At 31.8% G+C, this 17,177-nt stretch overlaps 2 protein-coding genes across 3 annotated transcripts; both read left to right on the top strand.

The window, feature by feature from the left end:
- The first annotated feature begins 7,727 nt into the window (after nucleotides 1-7,727).
- Nucleotides 7,728-8,327, top strand: LOC131605363 (secreted RxLR effector protein 161-like). The gene has a single exon (XM_058877728.1). It carries the CDS (start codon nucleotides 7,728-7,730, stop codon nucleotides 8,325-8,327), a length of 600 nt encoding a protein of 199 aa, XP_058733711.1.
- A 1,609-nt stretch (nucleotides 8,328-9,936) lies between these two features.
- On the top strand, nucleotides 9,937-14,136 carry LOC131602383 (disease resistance protein RUN1-like). 2 transcript variants are annotated; one of them, XM_058874474.1, is made up of 5 exons: nucleotides 9,937-10,723; nucleotides 10,904-10,956; nucleotides 11,065-11,984; nucleotides 12,089-12,364; nucleotides 12,502-14,136. In XM_058874474.1, exons 1-5 carry the CDS (start codon nucleotides 10,221-10,223, stop codon nucleotides 13,768-13,770), a joined length of 3,021 nt encoding a protein of 1,006 aa, XP_058730457.1. In that variant the 5' UTR covers nucleotides 9,937-10,220; the 3' UTR covers nucleotides 13,771-14,136. The 2 variants fall into 2 exon arrangements, with proteins under 2 accessions (XP_058730457.1, XP_058730456.1); XM_058874473.1 differs by having other exon boundaries at nucleotides 9,938-10,723; nucleotides 10,904-11,984; nucleotides 12,502-14,132.
- Nucleotides 14,137-17,177: the final 3,041 nt, after the last annotated feature.

Genomic DNA, 17,177 nt, shown 5'->3' with positions numbered 1-17,177 from the left:
TTGCCAATAAGTCAATATTGTTAGTTTATAATTTTGTTTATCTTAGTTTTTAGGCAAAATACCATTTTTCGTCCCTTAACTTTACCTCGGGATTCATTTTGGTCCCTTAATTTTTAAAATGTTCAAATAGACCCCTTATCTATTAAAAAGGTGGCACGTTAGTCCTTTCCGTCAATGTGATGGAAATGGACGTTAGACTGTGCATATGTGGCGTCTGACGTGACTATGTTTTACACGCATGGCAGGATGACGTGGCATATGTTATCTACAAGATCCTGAAAATTCAAAAAATTATTCAAAAATTTTGCATTAACCATGGTTTGAACTCAAGACACTTTACTTATGGTACAAATGGGTGTACCACTAAGCTATGCTGAATTGGGTTGCTATCTTTTATTTCTGTGGCTACTTATTAACTACCGCATTAGTTGATTTCTTTTGCTTCTACATTAATAATAATAATAATAATAATAATAATAATAATAATAATAATAATAATAATAATAATATGACTAATAATAACAATAGTAGTAATAATAAAATAATAGTACTAATAATAATAGTACTGATACTAATAGTACTAATATTAATAATAATAGTAGTAATAATAAAAATAATATTACTAATAATAATAGTAGTAATAATAAAATAATAGTATTAATAATAATACTAATAATAATAATAGTATTAATTATAATACTAATAATAATAATAATAATAATAATAGTACTAATACTAAAAATACTAATCCTAATAATACTAATAGTAATAGTAGTAATAATAAAAATAATAACACTAATAATAATAATAATAATAATAATAGTAGTAATAGTAGTAATAATAAAAATAATAATACTAATAATAATAGTACTGATATTAATAGTACTAATATTAATAATAATAATAATAATAATAATAATAATAATAATAATAATAATACAGATAATAATAATAATAGTAATAATAATAATAGTAGTATTAACAATAATAATAATATTAATAATAAGAATAATACTAATAATAATAATAGTATTGATACTAAAAATACTAGTAGTAATAATAATAATACTAATACTAATATTAATAATATTAATAGTAATACTAATAATAATAATAATCATAATAATAATAATAATAGTAATAATAATACGGATAATAACAATAATAATAGTAATAGTAATAATAATAATAATAATAATAATAATAATAATAATAATAATAATAATAATAATAATAATAATAATAATAATAATAATAATAAAATGGCTGTAATTAATAAGTAGCTTCTGAAGGAAAAAAAATCAACTAAAACTTGCTTAGCCTAGTGGTATAGACATACTTAAAATAATTAAAGTGTCTTGAGTTCAAACCATTGTGAGGGCAAAATTTTTGAATAATTTTTAGAATTTTCAGGATCTTGTAGATAACATATGCCACGTCATCCTGCCATGCGTGTAAAACATAGCCACGTCAGACACCACATATGCACAGCCTAACGCCCGTTTCCATCACATTGACGGAAAGGACTAACGTGCCACCTTTTTAATAGATAAGGGGTCTATTTGAACATTTTAAAAATTAAGGGATCAAAATGGACCCCGAGGTAAAGTTAAGGGACGAAAAAGGGTATTTTGCCTAGTTTTTTTAATCTAATTTTTAATTCTTAATTTTGATTTCTAATTGGCAATGTTCTTTTTATTACTAATTTCAAAATTGTTTTATTTAATAAAATTGAGTTTTGATTCTACTAATATAATAATTTAATGTAGGCCTATTTTATTTTTGGTATTTCATTTAATTAAATTTTTTTATTTAATATGTTAATTTTAATTATATTTTATTAATTTTAGGCTATTTTTTCATATTAAAACAGGCCTGATGATTCATTGGGCCGGCCCTGCAAGCGTCAGTTATTTATTTATACCCTTGAATACTTTAAGTTCCTTCTCATGTTCATCAATGTTGAATACTTTAAGTTCATTCTCATATTCATCAACCAGTCGTCTGAAACATGGACTTTTTCTTCTTCCACTCCACCTCTTCTACATGGCGAGACCATTGGAGAAAATCTAAGGTGGCTGGCTGACAGCAAGGAGCTATGGAAGGTGGCTGTCAGGGTGCATTGTAAATGGACGGTTGTGTCTAACAACAAAAACATTTTAAGATGATCTTCATAGACAAAGATGTAATATACGACACCGATTGTGATTCTGTTTATTTGGTAGCATATCGATTGGTTTTTGTATATTTGTAATTTTATATGCATTTAATATTACGATACCACACCACAATGATACTACATCACAAATAATGCATCCAGACGACAACACGAGTCTCTGACTAGTAGGCATCTGTAGTGCTTATATTGCGAAGATGTGGAGTATTTACGAAGGCATTCAGTTTGCTCACAAGTTGGGATTTCATAATATTATAATAGAAACAGATTCTAAACAAGTTATTAAGGATATAAATAGTAAAGATCCAAGTTATTCTATGGGCAGATTGTTAATATCCAAAATTAAATTGTTACAAAAGCAGGCCAAAGAGATTGCTCTTCAACATTGCTACCAGGAGGCTAATATGTGTAGGGATGACAAACAAACCCAAATCCGCAGGGTCCACCCGTAACCGAACCTAAGTCAACGGGTGAAAACCCGAGTTGACTTGATTTGGGTTCGGGTGCTACCCGATATTTTGGGTGCAGATTTGGGTAGTGTGAAACTTGCACCCGAAACCCGAAATCACACCCGCTTTATACATATATATATATATATATATATATATATATATATATATATATATATATATATATATATATATATATATATATATATATATATATATATATATATATATATATATATATATATATATATATATATATATATATATATATATATTTATTTATTTATTTATGAAAAATTGTAAGAATATTGTATTTTAGATATTTTGTTGCGGGTTTGAGTGAAAAAATCTGAATCCAACGGATGTGGGCATGGGTGTCATTTTGTCACTCGAACAACTTTTAGATTTGGGTTTGGGTGTCGATTTCAGGTGCGGGTTTGGGTAGTGTGAAACCCGCACCCGACCCGACCCGTTGTCATCCTTAAATATGTGTGTTGAGGCTTTAGATAAGCATGGAATTAGTCTACAGAAAAAGTTCTTACAGTTTGATTTGTGTCCTACTTTTCTTAAGAAATTGTTAGATAATGATTTGTTCGGAAATTCTAGTCCTCGTCTAATCTTGGTGTAGTTGTTCTTCTTTCTTTAGGCTTCGGCCCTTCCTTTTTAAAAAAAATAAATAATAATCTATGCAAAAATGACTTGTTTAAATACATAAAACTTAGTGTTTATTTTGTGTAAAATAAAGTTGAAACTTTTGTATTTAATGAAATAAATCACCATTTATTTTTTGTGTTTTCATTATAAAATTAATAAATAACAATTTAATTGTAACCAAAAGATTTATATTAAATTTAAAAAATATTTATAATACAATAAAAAAATTCATTGAAGCTTCGACGCAAATTGGAGCACCAAGAGAGAAGATACAGCTCTTTCAAAACCAAGATGGCCATAGGATTTTAATTCATTTAATGAGTCATCTTCAATTTCAATAAAGGACACCAAGATTGACAACAATATTTTAAAAATCGGATCGAACTGTTCGGTTCAATCGATTAGACCGAAAACTAGAGGTGACTTTGGTCCGGTTAGCCTTATAAAATCGCAGGTAGGTCAAAATCAGAATAAAATCAAAGAAAAAGATTTAATTGACCAAAACCGTTCGAACCAAAAAACCACAACCTGTTTTATAAAATCGCCTGGTTCAAAGAAATATCTGTCATTGACAAATTTTAGTATTTTTTTATAAAAAAATTGAAAAAAATTACGCTTAAATACACTTTTGATCCCCCTATTTTTAAGTTTTTTAAGTTTTAATCCCCTCATTTTAAAAGCCACGTTATTGGTCTCTAAACTTTATCTCACTTGGGATTTGTTTGGTCCCCCTCCATCTGGCTATCTCATTAATGATGTGGCATGTGAACAGCTCAGCCACGTCAGATATTTTAAATTTTTTTTTCAAATTTAATTTTAAATTTTAAAAAACATTTTAAATTATTAATTTTTTTTAATAATAATATGAAAACTAAATAAATAATTATGGAATTCATACTCTATAATATATAATCCCAAATCTGTCATCATAAATGACAATCAATTTCGTCTAATTTCAATATTCATCCATTCCTATTTTTTTTCCTTTTTTGTTATCTTTAATCAGTTCTACAATCCTTTCTCACTATAGAACAAAAACATTTTGATTTTCATCTTCTATCATATTTGGTTTCAGATCTAAATTTGGTGGTGGCGTGAGTGGAATAGTGGCGGCATGATTGTTATGAGTTATAGTGTTCTGGATTTTGATTTCACCTGTTTTGATTTTGAAGGTGATTTTTCGTTTTTGGTTTTTGTTCTTTAACCCTTATTAATATACAGTATCAATATTTAACCCTTTTCTCTCACTCTACATCCAACAAACAAACCATTTAATTTTCTTCTTCAATCAAACATGATTTTAGATCTGGATTTGACGGTGGCATGATTTTGACGTCACGAATTTGATTATGAATTTTCTATTTTAGTTTTTGATTTCATATATTTTTATTTTGTGTTTCATCCTGGATTTTGATTTTCGATTAGGATTTTGATCTTAATTTGTTTCTATTTTCTTTTGGATTTTAGGAATAAGGAGCTAGATCATATAAGTAAGGGGAAGGAGGAATTTTTCTGTTAAGTTCTGGAATTTTATGTTCTTAATTTTATACTATTTTTATTATTAGAATATTTTAGATCTGGATTATTTTTAGACGTGAATTTTTATGATATGAATTTTTAGTTATTGATGATACATGGTGTTGTTGGGTGTTAATGTGAAGGTGGTGGTGAAAGATGGTGTTGATGATACATGGTGTTGTTGGGTGTTAATGTGAAGGTGGTGGTGAAAGATGGTGTTGATGATAATGAGTTACGGTTTTGATAGTGAAGGAGACAATTAAGAAGAATTTTAAAAGTCTAGAGGTGAAAGAAGAACTTGATGATGTAGGAGATGAAGAAGAATTTGATGAATGCGGAATGAAAATATGAAGAAAGGAAAAAAAATTAAGCTTTCTAATTAATGATATTAGTTTTATTATTAATAATATAATTTATTAAATTATTGAATAAAAAATTATAGGAACTAAATTGACTAAGACTAAATTATTATTAATTTATAAAATAAAAAATATTTTTAATTAAAAATGACGTAAAGTCTGACGTGGAATCACTAGAGCAGTGCCATGTCATTAAAATGGGAGCCATGTCTGCAAAAAATAGAGGGGGACCAAACAAATCCCAAGTGAGATAAAGTTTAAGGACAAAAAACGTGGCTTTTAAAATGAGGAGATTAAAACTTAAAAAACTTAAAAATAGGGGGACCAAAAGTGTATTTAAGTCAAAAAATTATTATTTTAACATCTATACTTAAAACATTTTCACTTCTTAAAAAAGAAACTCTTGTTTAACACAAAAAAAATGACAAAACTTAAGTACAATTCTTTTAGAAATTTGCATAAGATAAGAGGAAATTATACACTTGTCATATTTTCATTGAAAAATAGTAAAAACCACACCTAAAGAATTCTACCTAAGTTTTGTTAAAAAAAAACAACACGAATTTCTACTAAATTATAACACTATGTTATAATTTTGTTTCTTTAAGCATATCATTATATTATATAATTTATTTATTATTGATTTCATAGTATTAAGTTTATAATAGATTTTTAAAATATTTAAAATAAATTTGTGAACATATAATTATTTGACCCATCCATAAAATTTAACTTTATATTTTTAATTTATTTAATAAACAATTTGGCCGTAGGTTTATTCGGTTGAAATTAAATAAACCTTAAACCGAAAGTCTTGATTCGACTTACGGTCCAATTTTTAAAACTTTGATTAACAGAGTGGTACCAGCGAAAAGGTACAGTAATAACGCTTATCTATTGAAATAAATGAAGAAATACAATTAATTGGTGGGACAATGATGAAGAAAAATCAGCATGGAAATTTTAAGAACACGTTGAGCTACTACTGTCAAAGTATACCAAGTCACTCGCATGAAATTGACATTGGCATGGGGACCACTAATAATAGCAATAATAATTCAAATACGGCTAATCGTGATTGTTTTGTCATATCATTATCGGTTAGAATATTAATACGCATTTGAATTTTAATCGGTTAATAAGGTTTCAAATACGGCTAATCATGATTGTTTTGTCATATCATTATCGGTTAGAATATTAATACGCATTTGAATTTTAATCGGTTAATAAAGTTTCTATTCAAAAGGAGTATTCAGGTCAAATCCTAATCTTTAGCATAGAGGGTTGGAAAATAAGAGTTTCAGATTTATGCAGCTTTATGTAAGGCTACTTATACAGCCACAATTTTTTGCTTTCACAATTATGGTGGAGAATGTTGGGAGTAAGTGTGAGTGGTTAAAGTCTTACATTTCCTATAAATGGGTGGAATATTGGATTTATAAGAAAGATGACCCATTTACCTAACACCTTAAGGTTTTTGGTTGATATGTGGCGTCTCCCCGAAGAATGTTGGAGTGGTTTCAAGCCCAGTGTCGAACACTCTAAAGTGTTCAGATGTGTAGGAAACGTTCATGTACTAGAAGCTAGAAGACTCAAACTTGAATGCTAGAAGCCAGAAGCATGTATTCATTAGATACAACGAGAAATCAAAAGGATACAAAATGATAAACCCTTTAACTATGAATGTAACAATCAGTTGAGATGTAATATTTGAGGAAGATGGCTGCTAGAATTGGGGTGAAGCCTATGAGGAAGCACTTGAGGAATTAGATGAACATGAATATGAAAACCTAGAAAATGAGGATTTTTTATGAAGAAGCAGTGAAAGAGAAAAAATGGAGAGATGCCATGGACATGGAAATACCAACAATAAGAAAGAACCAAACATGGGAGCTAGTTCAAGCTCCCTCAGAAGCAAAAATAATAGGTGTAAAGTGGATCTACAAAACAAAGCTGAATGAAAACGGTGAAGCTAGCAAGTGCAAAGCTCGCTTGGTGGTCAAGGGTTATGCATAGGAGAAAGGTGTAGACTACGATGAGGTTTTTTCCCTGTTGCAAGATGGGATACCATACGAATGGTGATAGCTCTAGCCGCAATAAATGGCTGGAAACTCTATCAATTAGATGTCAAAAGTGCATTTTTGCACGGAGACCTGCAAGAGAATGTATATGTATCACAACCGCAAGGATATGAAGTAAAGGAGAGGAAAGCAAAGTTTACAAGCTAAAAAGGGCACTTTATGGGTTGAAGCAAGCTCCAAGAGCATGGTTCAGTAGGATCGAAAGCTACTTCATCAAGGAAGGTTTCGAAAGAAGCTGCTATGAACACACTTTGTTCATCAAAGAGGAGAAAGAGAAAATATTGATTGTAAATCTTTAAGTTGATGATCTTGTTTTTACTGATAATGATCTGATCATGATGCAATGGTTTAAAAGTTCTATGAAAAGATGATTCAAGATGATTGATCTAGGAGAAATGAGGTACTTTATAGGAGTTGAAGTGCATCAAAATGCGAGAGGAATACACATAAGCCAGAGGAAATATGCAAGAAAAGTTCTCGAGAGATCGGCATGGGAAACTGTAATGGAGTAAAAAATTCCATAGTCCCTGGAAGTATTAAGCTATCAAAAGCAGAGGAAGGAAAACAAGTCGATGGAACTCTTTTCAAGCAGATGGTGGGGAGTTTAATGTATATGACAACAACCAGTTCTGACTTAATGTATTGTGTGTGTCTCTTTAGTCGGTTCATATCAAATCCAAAGGAAGTACACATGCTTGAAGCCAAAAGAATTTTAAGGTATATTAAGTCAATAATTGATCTCGGCATCTTCTACTGGAAAGGGTGCAGGGACGAGTTAGTAGCTTACACGAACAACGGTTATGCTTGTGATATAGATGATCGAAAAAGTACCTCAGGCTATCTATTCATGTTAAGTGGTGGAGTTGTTGCATGGGCATCCAAGAAGCGTCCAGTGGTTACTCTTTCTACAACTAAGGATGAATACGTAGAAGCTGCATCCACTGCTTTCCAGTGTATTTGGATGCAACACATTCTAAAACAAATTAAAGGTACTCAATCTGATTGTATTATATTACAATGTTCTGCGATAATTCTTCTACCATTAAGCTTGCCAAGAATCCAGTTTATCATGGGAGAAGTAAACACATAGACGTGAGGTTTCATTTTCTGAGAAATCTAACTAAGAATGGAGCTGTTGATATGGATTTTTGTGGAACAAATGATCAGCTTGCAGATATCATGACCAAGCCACTGAAGTTGGACCAATTTGAGAATATTCGAAAGCATCTTGGGGTACAAACAGCAGAAGATTAAACTTAAATGCAGTATGCATGCTTAGTTTAGGGGAGAAATTGTTAGAATATTAATATTTATTTTAATCAGTATTTGAATTTGTTGGTTAATAAAGTTCTTATTTAAAAGAAGTATCTAGGTTAAGTCCTATTCTTTAGCATAGGGCTAGAAAGTAGGAGTTTCAGTTTTATGTAAGGCTACTTATACAACCACAATTTTCGGTTTTCATCATCGAACAAAGTTTACAATATCAATAAAGTTTGAGTTTATTGTATTCTTACCGTTGATCAACATTATCATACAACAAGACCACTTACAATTATTGGAGGTGTTGAAAAAAATTCAATAGTTGAATAGTTGCAATGAGGTGTTGAAAATAATGTGGATTAAGTGTTGAAGATGTTGAATGAGAAGGGAGTGGGGCCACTATAAAACTTTACAAAATCTTATTGGTTGTTGTGATTGTTTAGATTTTTATCCCACCTTAATTATTTGGAATCAATTACTTTATAGTAAATTAATTTTTTATTTATTTTTATTTTCATCAAAATGCATCATTTTTTTTCTATAAATAAAGACTTGATTCATTATATTTGGACACGGAAAAAATCAAAAATTTTCTCTCTAATTTTTCTATTTAACCTCCAATAACCTCTTATTTGTAGCTCTAACCATCTTTTTAGTGAAACATAAAATTAGAAAAATAAAATTCAAATAAGTTATTAAATTAGAAAAAATTAAAATAAATTATTTAACTCTTAATTACTTTAATTTAATTTTAATCGATTATTTTTATTAATATATTAATATATAATCACAAAAACAAAAACATAAAAGAAAATAAGAATGTGAAATAAAAATGGTGGAGTAGGGTCTCGAATTTTATTAAATAAACCTTTTGTAGTGAGTAAAAGTTGAATGAGTGTTAAATTATTAGATAGAAGAGAAAAAAGATAATATGGAGGATAAAAAAAAAATGTTGAATCCATATTTAAGTGCAAAATATGATATTTAAGCCCTGAAAGGAAGATAAATTGTAGCGTTCTAGATGTGAATATTATGATGCTTTTAGATGCCACAGTTCTCAAAGGCAGTGCTTCTCAATTTAAACAAAGTTATTAATTGAGTCAGACATATAAGCTGCATCTACATTTTACTATTTGAACGATATCATAAAGTGAGAGCAAGTCATCATAAATTTAATTAATTTTATCCATAGCAATAGCTATTGATAATGTTATCATAAATCTGTCTTTTAATTTTGATGAATTTTTTTATAACTATGTAGTATGTTGACGCCATAAAATATAAAACATGTTAATTCTTCATTTGATGCATAAAAATTAATATAACAAATGAAATCATGGTCAGATTAAATTGGAAGTATGTGTACAAAAATGATAATGTTAATACAAAGAATTTAATGTCGTTAATATGACTATTTTAAATTACAATTTACAACCCAGGCTAAACAATCCGACGCTTTGTAATTGTAAATTACTATTTTGAGAAGTCTTCTTTTTTGACTTGCAATTTGTTTGTGTGGACATGATGTATTTAGTTGAGTGAATGAGAAAAATATCTACTAACATGGTATTGCTAAGAAGCTTGGAAGAAGCAACCTTGAAGTTGCAGGAAAGTTATTAATAAAAACTTGTTCATATCACAGCTCATTACTCCATCTTCTTTCCTTCCTTCCACTGCAGTAGCACTAATCTATCTATCCTCTTACAATTTATAGCTTATTCAGATGGCCAGCACCAGCAGCACCTCTTCAGCTTTGGTGACATCAACAAGGAGAAACTATTTTGATGTGTTTGTGAGCTTTAGAGGTAAAGATACTCGCTTCAATTTCACCGATCATATTTTTGCAGCCCTCCAAAGAAACGGTATTTCTGCATTCAGGGATGACACTAAACTCAACAAAGGTGAATCCATAGCACCTGAACTCCTTCGAGCAATAGAAGACTCTCAGATTTTCATTGTGGTTTTCTCAAAGAACTATGCTTTTTCAACTTGGTGCTTGAGAGAATTGGAACACATCCTTCTTCACTGCGGTCAACCACCAGTAAAACGTGTTCTGCCTGTTTTCTATGATGTTGATCCTTCTGAGGTGAGACATCAAAAAGGAACTTATGGTAAAGCCTTAGCTAAACATGAACAAAGATTCCAACAAGACTATGAAAAGGTACGAAGATGGAGGGAAGCTCTAGCACAAGTCGCAAATCTCTCTGGCTGGGATGTGTGTCATAAGTAAGTAATATTCCTTATCCATAATGTTGAGGCTCTTAGTTTTGTGATTTATAAAACTGACATATAAATTTAGTAGTTAGTCAAAAAGCCCTTGACAAAACATTTTATTTAAAGATTTTGTTATAGTTATGGTATGTATGTCATGATTTGGTGTTGTTTGTAACTGTTTTAAACTTGCAGGCCAGAATATGCGGAGATTGAAAAGATTGTTGAAGAGATTATAAAGATATTAGGTTGCAAGTTTTCAAGTCTTCCAAAACATTTAGTAGGGATACACTCTCCTATACAAGAATTAGAAAAGCATTTACTTTTGGACTCACTTGATGATGTCCGTGTTTTAGGGATTTGCGGGATGGGTGGAATTGGGAAGACAACTCTCGCTAAAGCCTTATACAACAAAATCTCTCATCAATTTGATGTATGCTGCTTTATTGACGATTTATGCAAAAGTTTTAGGCAAGATGGTCCGATTAGTGCACCAAAACAAATTCTACTTCAAACTGTAGGCAATCAACCGCTTCAAACATACAACTCTTGCAACATATCTAACCAGATAAGAAGTAGGCTACATCGTGTAAGGGCGCTTATAACTATTGACAATGTTGATCAAGTTAAGCAACTTGGGAATTTAGATCGTGAATGGTTTGGTCCGGGGAGCAGAATAATTATAATTTCTAGAGATGAGCATATCTTAAAAGAGTATGAAGTGGATGTTGTTTACAAAGTTCAACTCTTGAATCAAAAAGACTCTCTTCAATTACTAAGTCGAAAAGCTTTCAAACTTGATCATATTGTGAGTAGTTATGATAGGTTGGCATTTGAGATACTAGATTATACAAATGGCTTGCCACTGGCAATTGATGTATTGGGTTCGTTTTTGTTCGATCGTAATATCTCTGAATGGGAAAGTGCATTGGCAAGATTGAGAGAAAGGCCAAACAAAGATATCATGGATGTGTTGCGATTAAGTTTTGATGGGTTGGAGGAACCGGAACAAGAAATATTCCTTCATATTGCTTGTTTTTTCAATCGTGGCAGTAAGAAATATGTTACGAATGTTCTTAATTGTTGTGGATTTGAAACTGATATCGGATTAAGAGTTCTAATTGATAAATCACTTATAAGCCTTGAGTCAGAAGGTATATTTGGAATGCATGGTTTACTGGTTATGTTCGGCCAAAAACTAGTTCAAGAAAAATCAAGAAAGTGGAAGAGGGTGTGGGATAGGGAACAATTCTACAATGTTAAGTTGGAGAATATGGTAAATTAGTAGTTTGAAAATATAAAACTTATTTTCATTTTTTATAAATTTTATTAGAAAAGTTTTGAAAATTTTCTTTTTTTTTTGTTGTTGCAATGTTTTAGGAAAAGAAGGTTGAAGTCATTTGTTGCTTAGGCGCACCATATGATTTCATTATCTTGGATGAAACATTGTCAAAAATGAGCCATTTAAGATTGCTCATTCTGCAGAGAGTTGATTTTTTAGGAAACCTCAACTGCCTTTCTAACGAGTTAAGATACATGGAGTGGTATGAATATCCTTTCAAGTATTTTCCATCAAGTTTTCAGCCTAATCAACTTGTTGAGTTGATCTTGAGGCACAGCAGCATCACACAACTATGGAAAGACAAAGCTAAGAAGGTACTGTATATTCCCTTCTTTTTTTCCTGTTAAGAATGTAACATAAACAAATTAGAAAAAAATGCCCCTCCCCTTCTTTATGGTATATGTATGCGCAAAATGAGAGTTTTTTCCCTATTTTTGTTGGTTTGTGACAGTATTTTCCCCATTTGAGGAATTTGGATCTGAGCCACTCAAAAAATCTACAAAAGATGCCAGATTTTAGAGATATCCCAAATCTGGAGCGATTAAATTTTGAAGGATGTGTAAAGTTGGTGCAGATGGATCCTTCTATTGGGGTTCTAAAAAAGCTTGTTTTCTTGAATTTGAAAGATTGCAAAAATCTAGCAAGCATACCAGACAACATATTTGATCTCAGCTCTATTGAATATGTAAATCTTTCAGGATGTCACAAAATTTTTAAGAATCATAGGATTTTGAATATAAGTGGTAACACATCACATTCCGAATCAACAACCTCCTCCTTCTTGAAATGGACAGCACTTCGTTACCATTCCTTGTACTCTCGCGCACACAAAGATTTAGCTAGTTGTTTGTTGCCTTTCTTGGTTAACTTCTCTAGCTTGGTTGAACTTGATATTAGTTTTTGTGGTCTAACGGAACTCCCTGATGCAATTGGATGTTTACATTGGCTAGAAGAGTTAAATTTAGGGGGAAACAAATTTGTAACATTACCTAGTCTGAAGGAGATTTGTAGACTTGCATTTTTAAAATTGGAGCATTGCAAGCTCTTGGAATCTTTGCCTCAGCTTCCTTTTCCTACTGCTAAAAAAGATATGATCAGAAAAGGATTGATCATTTTCAATTGTCCTAAATTGAGTGAGAGGGAACTTGGCAGTACTATCAATTTTTCATGGATGCCACAGTTTATTCAGGCAAACCAAGTATTCTCTTCAATCAAAGATGGGATTTATTTTGTAGTTCCGGGAAGTGAAATACCAAGTTGGTGCAGCAACCAGAGTGGGGGTGATCCAATAAGAATAGATCTATCTCCCATCATGCATAACAATGACCATAACTTCAGTGGCATTGCTTGTTGTGCAATATTTTATGTTGAACCAACTATGACAACATATGCACAAGGACCTGATATAGGAATTTCGTTATGTATTTTTGGAAGCGGGTTTGCGTGGGATAGACACATTCCAGTGAATCTTAAAATGGATCTTATTGAGATCGGATCAGATCACATGTGCCTAATGTATATCCCTTTGAATTTATTTTTTTTTCATTTTAAAGAAAACAAAACTCTCAGGCATCTTGATCATTTTGAGGTGTATGTTAAAATTAGTAATAGCCAAGGTATGCATTTGAATTGTATGAATTGGAAGGTCCAAAAGTCCGGGTATCAATGGATATGTAAACAAGATCAGGTGTCGCCGGAAGTGCAAGCTTTTAGCAATTGAAGATGAGGCACAACTACAATTACAACCATAATGAACCAGACTAGTAACAGATGTAACTTAATGAACAATCAATAAATAGTCATTCAGCAAGGTGTTTGAGAGGCCCAGATTTTAGAATTCATCCCATTATTTTCTTGTCAGATATACATAATGTGATTATGCTTTGCTTATGTTGTTGTTCTCATAACTCAATAAAATACGTGATTCAATTCAATTGTATAAACACATATGAAAGAGAAACATGTGTTATGAACTTAACCTACAAAAAATAAATTGTGAAAAATTTGAACCAAGTGAATACAGAAAATGTAACCAATTCAGATCACAATATAAATATTTCCCCACATGTGACGCATTTGTGTTTTGAAAACAAAAGTTAAAATTGAGAAACGCGAGTAAAACAGTGGTGAAAAGTTGCTCATTAAATGAGTAAGCCTTTGACAAAGCAATGTAATAGGAATATAATTTATTTTGTATCATGTCTTTCTTTTAGAAGTCTCATTTTTAATTACTTTTTTAATTTGGATTAAGTCTCATTTCGTTCACAAATTAATTTCTTTTTCTTTTTAAAGAAGAGGCTAAATTGATATTTGCTAAGAAAATTCTTTTATGAATCAGAGATTCAATTAGCATCATTATATGCTTCTAATACAACAAAAATTCACTATACATAATACCATAATTCATTGTCCATTCTGTTACATCATCCTCTCTGTTTTATAACTTAAATGATCTAATTGTATAGGATTGTCAACCAAACATATACATCTAATCACATCTCACCATGTTTAGTATATTATAAAGATTAATTATAAAATATGTCGAGAAGATGCTGTTCAAACTTGCAATTTTTGTGTATGTAAGTGATGTATTTTGGTTTTTAATTGGGACACAGGGCACATGAAGTGAGGATATATTGATTTTACTTTTTGTTTAATGAGAAAAAGTCAACTAACATGATATTGCTAAGAAGCACAATTGAAGTTGAAGTGGTAAACCGTTAAGAGTTATTATAAATTCTACAATTCCATACCATGTTATGGCCTATCTACTCCTTTTCTTCCTTCCTTCCCCGTAATAATCATTAGCCAAGTTTCTTATCTTTGCATTCCTTCCACTGCAGTAGCAGTAATCTATTCTACACATCAATTTTGCTTATTCAGATGGCCAGCACCAGCAATACTAATAGTATCATTCAACAGCCTTCTGTCTTCTACCAGCACAGATTCAGCGTCTTGGCTGCACACGGGAGACGGAATTTTTTCGGTGTCTTCTTGCTATAAGGCTTTATGTAATCGGTTCATTTCGTTCGGCCCGACGAATCGCTTCGACATTGTTTTCTCCGATATTTGGAAGGTGGAAGTTCCTCTCAAAGTGAAAGCTTTTGGATGGAGATGTTTCATTAACAAAATTCCAACTAGAGATTCGCTTTTTATTACAATTGTTAAAATTGTATTGGCTGAGCCATATTTTGAATTGGATAAAAGCGGTGAAATGATTAGTGTATCTTGCTGTACAAAATAGATAGCACAAACAGATATATATGAGAACAAGTGGGCCTGAACTAACATATGCCTAAGGCCCACAGAAGAGACTAAAGGCCCAATAAGGCTATTATTCTAATATCCCCCATAAGCTTGAGGGTATATTGTAATTTACCCAAGCTTACGAATGTGAGAATGAAACACGGAAACGTCTAAGGTTTTGTGAAGGAGTCTGCAAGTTGTTGAGAAGATGCTACAGGGAGCAGCTGGAAGAGATGTTGCTGAAGTTTTTCGCGAACGATATGGCAGTCGAGTTTTATGTGTTTGGTGTGTTCATGAAAAGAGGAATTGTTGGCGATATGCATGCCAGATGCATTTTCACAATACAGCATAGCCGGTTTATGAAAGGGAATGTTTAGTTCGTGTAGAAGGTTGGTAAGCCATTGTAACTCGCAAACAGTAGAAGCCATGGAGCGGTATTCAGCTTCTGTTGAGCTGCGAGAAACTGTAGCTTGTTTCTTGGATTTCCAGAATATCAAAGAGTCTCCCATATAGATACAGAAACCAGTGGCATGTGTTACAAATAGTTTTCTTATTAAAATTAATGTCTTGAAATTGTTTAGACATGTTGTGTAAAACATCAACAGAAGGGTATCCTAGTCTATAATGCCATAAGGTATTATCATTGCAATCAGAATTGACAAGGCTAGCAGAATAGCAGTTATTAGCAGTGCATTGTGTGACCGGATTCTTGTGAAGAATGTAGAGATTATGAAGATGTATCAGAGGTCCAATCATCTCCTTGGAACACACATCCTGGATTTGGCAGGAATCATGTAAAAAAGAGACAGTCAATTTGGATGTTTTGCACAGTTTTGAGATAGAGATTAAGCTAAAGCGAAAAGATGGAATGAAGAAAACATGATGTAACATAAGATTGGGAGCCAAGTTAATATTGCCAAAGAATTTAGCAGAAATAGAAGAACCAGTAGGCAAATTAATAGACATAGGTGTTATGGGATATATATCAGAAAAACACTGAATATATGGGCAAACATGATGGGATGCACCAGAATCCAAAATCCACATAGTAGGGTTGTTAAATATACTACCTGTTTGCAAAATACCTGAAATCAAAGCTTTGTCCTCCTTGGGTTGTTGGTTGTCTTTACGAGATTGTTGAAGAAGCATGACAAGATGTTGGTAGTCTTCTTTGGAGATTCCCATATCCTTGTTGTCAATGGCAGTTTTAGTTGGCTGATTAGGCTTTGTATCAGCATTAGATTTGTTTTTTCTGTATCCAGGAGGAAATCCGTGTTTGAAGTAGCAGGTGTCGATTGTGTGGTTTGTTTTGTGGCAATTGGTGCAGAACATGGTAGATTTAGATGAACCTTTGGCTTTATTTCGTGAAGCATTGTTGTTATTGGTGTTGGCATAAAGGATTGTGGATTGTGTAGCTGTGGGATTGGGGATTTCTTGTTGAGCAATGAGAGAGTATAAACGGCTGATATTGGGAAGAGGATCAAGAAGAAGAATTTGGGTGTGAATGTTGTGATACGAATCATTGAGACCTTTCAAGAAGCATGTAACATACTCCATATGCTTGTAATTGCGAACGGCTTTGGAGAGATCGCAAGTACAGGGTGTAAGGCAAGAACAAGAAGGGGTGGGGCGTAAATCTTCGAGCTCATCCCAAAGAATTTTCATAACAGTAAAGTAAGCAGATAAAGAACGATCGCCTTGTTGTATTGAATGTAATTCGCGAAGAAGATCGGAAAAGCGGAAATGATTACCTTTCGTAAATCTTTCGCATAGATCCTCCCAAAGATCGAAAGCTGAATCAAAGCAGATGGTACTCTGGACGATATGAGGAGAAAGAGTTATGTTGATCCATGACAGAACCATGCTATTGGCACGTTCCCA

The sequence above is a fragment of the Vicia villosa genome, linkage group LG5 (genome assembly GCF_029867415.1).
Source record: "Vicia villosa cultivar HV-30 ecotype Madison, WI linkage group LG5, Vvil1.0, whole genome shotgun sequence".
Lineage (NCBI taxonomy): Eukaryota > Viridiplantae > Streptophyta > Magnoliopsida > Fabales > Fabaceae > Vicia > Vicia villosa.
This window is presented reverse-complemented; position numbering and strand designations above follow the sequence as displayed.